Genomic DNA, 5,716 nt, shown 5'->3' on the forward strand with positions numbered 1-5,716 from the left:
CTGAATTCAGAGAATCTCCTGCCTCAGTTAGAAATAAGTTCAAGTTACAAAGAGACCACCACTCCAACTGAAGTGGCTAGACAAGGCAAATTTCATTCTTTATCAAGAGGGTGTGCTTAGGAAGAGCAAACACACATAGACAGAAAGTGAGTGCATTTGGTTTTTATTCAACTCAGCTGAGTATTTTCCCTGCTGGGTCCAAGTCCTTGGGGGGGAGGGGGCAGGGAATCACAGCTCCAGGCATCAAATTCCTGGAATGCTGCAGCGGGCACAAGTTTTACCAGGTGGAGGGGATTAAAACATTGGCCAGAAAGTCTTACAAGATGGGGGGGAGGGAAGACTTGGAGGCCGAGGGGCTTCGACCCAGCTGAGAAACGAAGAGCCGCTGGCAGCGCCGATCTCCCCAGCGCGCAGGTTTTAAGAACTTTAGCTCTCAAAATGGGCAGAATCTTCCTAGATCATATCGGCGGTACCCGTCTGTTTTCATGTGCAAACTGTGATACGATCCTTACCAACCGCTCAGAACTCATCTCTACTCGGTTCACAGGCGCTACTGGTAGAGCGTTTCTTTTTAACAAGGTAGTTAACTTGCAGTACAGTGAAGTTCAAGATCGGGTCATGCTCACTGGCCGCCACATGGTTCGAGATGTGAGCTGCAAAAACTGCAATAGCAAACTGGGATGGATCTATGAGTTTGCTACTGAAGACAGCCAGCGTTATAAGGAAGGCCGTGTGATCCTGGAAAGTGCACTAGTTCGAGAGAGTGAAGGCTTTGAGGAGCATGTACCATCTGATAACTCTTGAAGAAAAAACGATAAATCCGTCTTTTCCCAGGTCTCCTTCACTGAAAACAGAAATCTACTTACATACACTGTCACCTTAGCATCAGAATCGGATTCATGAACTGCAAACAAGAGGGTGTGAGAATCTGAGATGGAACCTTTCTTTCTTTCTTTTCAATTTTGTATTTCCCATCCAACAGCAGTTTGTAGAGAGAATTTTTGCAGATGCCGTTAATTTTTTCCTTTTGTTTACATCTTGAGGCAGATGAGTCTGCAGTTATGTGGTGGGCTGTGTGAGGGGAAACTTGGCCCCTACAGTGAAAAGGAGTGTTTTTTGTACATTTTGCGTGGAGAATATGTCAAGAGCATGGTTTTTAAATTTATTTGGGCTTTGTTTTAACTTTCTTTTAAACCCAGTTATTTCACTTAATTTGCTAGCTTCAAGAAGAGATCCGAATCTGTGCCCAGCGCTGGAGGCTCAGTGTTAGTGTGGCTTGTGCTGGCCAGTGTGCCATATTCTTGTTGGAGAGGAACTGTAGCACCAGAACCCATTCTTCCTTGTCAGTCCTGACCCACAATGTCACCACCCCTAGTTGCTTGTCACCAAACACGTGGTGTTGATTGGAGATTCCCTGAAATGGGGCAGAACTGATTGGCTGTCTTTTCCATGTAACTTAAGCATAGTAATATAAATAAAGTGATAGTTGGAAAAAAAAAAAGATGGGAGGAGATAAAGATTCAAAGACCTTATCCCAAGTACAAATTGTGTAGTATTTGATAGAAAAGTCTCAAATTTAGTATTTCTTTCACCTCTGAGTGCGGGGAGTAATGGTGTGGACCACCCTACCTGGTGCCTTGTTTTCAGGGAATACCAAATGCCACAGAGGAAGGGAATCGGGTAAAGTCTTCCCTTGTACAGACAAGAAAATGCTGTTTCCGGACGGTAAAACAGCAAAGCAGCTGTCGGTTACTGTGCCTAGGAGCAGTGCTGGGAGAGGAAGCAGCGCCAGTGGCCAGCTTCTTGTTTTCAAGCCCAGAGCAATTTGAGTTATCAGTATAGCATTTCTATTTTACACTAGCAGAAGGAAACTGGCTTAGGAAGTTTAAGTAACAAGATAAAATTCACTGGTGAGGCTAGAGAGTTGACTCCGAGGTTAGAGCACTTGCAGCAGAGCCAGGCTCGGTTCCCAGCACCCACCAATGACTCACAACCATCCCCAGGCTTCAATTCCAGGGGCGCTGATACCCTCTTCTGAGCTCCACCTGAGCCGGACACACATAGTGCACAAACATATGTGAAAGCAAAACACACATTCTCCCTCCCTTCCTTCCTCCCCCCCCATACAGAATAAATACCTTTTTTTTTTTTTTTAAGTCTCTCTGTTTCCCTGGCTGTCTTTGAATTCACTGGGTTGAACAGGCTGGCCTCTAACTCAGAGCTCTGCCTCTCAGGTGCTAGGATTAAAGATATAAAACACCATGCCTGGCCACATAAATACATTTTTAAGAAAATTCACAAGTGAGGGGCTGGAGAGATGGCTAGGTGGTTAAGAGCACACAAGCACTGCTCTTGCAGAGGACCCAAGAATGATTCCCAATTTCTGTTACTTCATCTCTAGGGAGACCTGCCACCTCTAGGCTCCGTGGTCACCTGAATTCTCTCTGTCTCTGTCTCTCTCTCTCCTCTCAGGTGTTAGTTTCTGCCACCGCAGCAGCAGCAGCACCTACGTCATCACTTGTCGCCGACCTGTGCACCCTTTAACAGTGCTCGCCAGGCACAGCTCACCCACCATCTTTGCCTTTTTACCTCTCTTGTCTCTCTTGCCTCTTTCCCCCCTCATTGCCTCTTCTTTCCTCTTTTGCCTCTTTCTCTCTTGTCTGCCTCGCTCTTGTCCCCGCTCCAACATGCCTTTCACTCTCTCCCTCCCCCAATAAACCTCTTGCACTACGTGGTGCACGTGGCGTGTTTGCTTAGTGGCATACCTTGGCAGGGCCTGCCAACAGGTACCTGCTATCGCTTCACTTCCTTTTTATTTATTCTTTCAACAGGTAAGTCTTGGTCAACTCAAAGAGCCTACTTACACTTGGATTTCAGCTATTCTAACGCACTTGGGCATTGGACATGATTATATGTATTTATATACTGTTGTGGGTTCAAGCTGAACTGGGTCTCAACCTCAAATTCTGCCACTTGCTGCCAAATGATGAGGTAATAGTCTGTAGGGTAGTTATGAGGATTATATTACAATACAAGCAATGTTCAGGGTATAGAACACATCAAAGATGACATCTAAAAGTCCACAAAGAGCAAACGAGAGTGACAAGGACCAATACACATGCCAGCAGGGAGTGAAAAATCTGAACAGCAGAGATAAACTGGGCTGGGAAGCCAGTCATTTCCCCAGAGTAGGGAGAGCTCCTGGCAGGCAAGTGTGAAGACCTGGGTTCAGGACCTCAGAACCGATGGGAAAACCTGGCTGAGGGAGGCAGCCTCCTCCAGCAACCCCAGCCTTGGGGGTAGCAGACGTCGGCCAGCTAGCCTACCTAATCTATGAGCTTATGATTTCTTGAGAGGCCCGGTTTCAAAAAATAAGAAGAGAGAGATGGCTGTTTCTTCAAAGAGCTAAGGTTTGATTCCCAGCACCTACATGGTAGCCCAAAACCATGTGTAGCTCCAGTTTCATGCGGACAAAACACTCAGACACATAACTAAAATTTAAAATAAATGGGTAGAAAGCAACAGCTAAAAGACACCATAAGCCTACCTCGGGTGTGAGTAAACACCGACACTAACATGTCCACACACATACACAAAGACTTACTAAAAAACCAAGTAACTAAGTGGAACTATTTAATGGGAGAAAGATGTAATAAAAGACAGGAATACACAATGACACAAGACTCTGGTCCTCAGAACACCTACATGCAGGCTATAGCAAAGAAAGCATATACAGTTATGAGACCAATGAGTGGGAAGTCATTCATATTTTCTCTATAAGGGAGCATTAATGCTTAGTTTCACTACAACCTTAAGGATTAGTGAATCAATATTTTAAAATGCTGATTGGAGCTGGTCTACAAGAGCTAGTTCCAGGACAGGCTTCAAAGCTAGTTCCAGGACAGGCTTCAAAGCTACAGAGAAACTCTGCTCAAAAAACCAAAACCAAAACAAAACAAAAATGCTGATTGGTCCTCAGTCCTGTCAAACAGGTATTAAACTAAAAACTACGTTTTCCCCACTTTACAGAGTTTATGCTGAGCACAAGTGAGTTGAGTGAAAGAAGATCTGTAATCCTATACTAAATGCTAATCTTGAAAATAAAAGTGTAAACATCCTAATTTAGCGAATTAGCTAATTGGATTTTACTATGACTACTGGCTGCTTTCCAGCTAGTATATGCATAAATACAAAATTATTTCATAGTAAATTCAAGTGCATATGTAGCAAGCCAGGGCTCTGTTACTTCCATCAGACGGGCCTGCGAGCGTGTCTGCAGGGCATTTGTTTAGCTAATCCATGTAGGAGGGCTCAGCCCAAAAGAGACAATACCATCCCAGGGCAGGTGGGCATGGGCTACAGAAGATGGGGAAAGATCAGTGATCAGAGCTGGGTACCCCATGGTTTGTATTTCAGTTCCTGCTTCCGGGTTTCCTCGGTGATCAGCCTTTGGTCACGATGCTTATGACAACAGAAAAGCCAATGCAAACACTACCCTTCCCCTCTCCAGACCTGGCTGAAGAGGATGGCCGGTTTACTTTACTCCAGCCCCTAGCAGCAGGGCTGGTGGATCATCCCCGCATTCTGGGGCTAACAAGCCCAGTCCACACTGAGCCCGATAACAGCCGACTAGAGAAGGTCCAGAGGGAGCCACGGAGGAAGGTAAAGAACCTTGCTTATAAACCAGTTGACCAATGATGACATCATTCACTTCACGGTTGCTGGCATACAAATCTAGCAGGCAGAGCCCAGCCCTGTGGATAATGAGAAGTAAACCTTGTGGTCCACATTTACAGGGAAGCAGTGCCTCCCAGAGGCCAACACAGGAGAGCAGCAGTCATTGGAGAGACAAATGACAAGGGAGGAACATGCATGTGAGAGAATAAAGTGATTTCATATCATGTCCAGCTCGTTCCCTCTATCGGGATATTCTCCCAGGCAAGCACTAACTAAGTGATTTCATATCATGTCCAGCTCGTTCCCTCTATCGGGATATTCTCCCAGGCAAGCACTAACTAAGCAAGGCCTGTTTAGCTTCCAGGATCACGTGAGATTAAGCATGCTCGGGTCAATACAGGAAGAGACTACAAGAATCATTTCTATAAAGTTCAAATGTGTTGTTTTTGAGGCAGAGTTTCTCTGTTGTAGCTCTGGCTGCCCTGCAACTCCCTCTGTAGACCAGGGCGAGCTCAAACACACAGAGATCTGACCGACTCTACCTTCCGAGGACTGGGACTAAAGGTGTGCGTGCCACCACACCCAGCTGTGTTGTTCCGTTTTATTTAAAATGTGGACGTTTCTCTTCTCTTCATTTTAGTTTCAGTGTCTTGTTCCCCTGTTCCATAGTTTGCCAGCCTATTAGTCACAATACCCTGCAACTCCATCACTTTGCCCTGGATTTGAACTTGAGAAAAAAAAATCAGTTCTCATAACCCCTGGCTTCAATTTTATGGGTGAATATAAACTAGATGTGGCTGAGGTGATCTGGATGGGAGGTAAAGCAAAGTCTTATCGAACATCTCAGCATATACAGGCACAGGGTGAAGTGTGAGGCACGACCTGCTACTTCTCAGTAAGACAGCGTGTGTGTGTGTGTGTGTGTGTGTGTGTGTGTGTGTGTATATACAGGCGGCAGTGGCACACACCTTTAATCCCAGCACTCAGAAGCCAGAGGATCTCTGTGAGTTCGAAGCCAGCCTGATTTACAGCGTGAGTT

General features: G+C 45.6%; 1 protein-coding gene across 1 annotated transcript; it reads left to right on the forward strand.

Moving 5' to 3' along the window:
* The first annotated feature begins 317 nt into the window (after positions 1-317).
* LOC126506393 (protein yippee-like 5) lies at positions 318-1,296 on the forward strand. Its single transcript, XM_050149927.1, has one exon. It carries the CDS (start codon positions 439-441, stop codon positions 802-804), a length of 366 nt encoding a protein of 121 aa, XP_050005884.1. The 5' UTR covers positions 318-438; the 3' UTR covers positions 805-1,296.
* Positions 1,297-5,716: the final 4,420 nt, after the last annotated feature.

This window comes from Alexandromys fortis, unplaced genomic scaffold (genome assembly GCF_014885135.2).
Source record: "Alexandromys fortis isolate MF-2015 unplaced genomic scaffold, M_Fortis_MF-2015_v1.1 scaffold_0, whole genome shotgun sequence".
Lineage (NCBI taxonomy): Eukaryota > Metazoa > Chordata > Mammalia > Rodentia > Cricetidae > Alexandromys > Alexandromys fortis.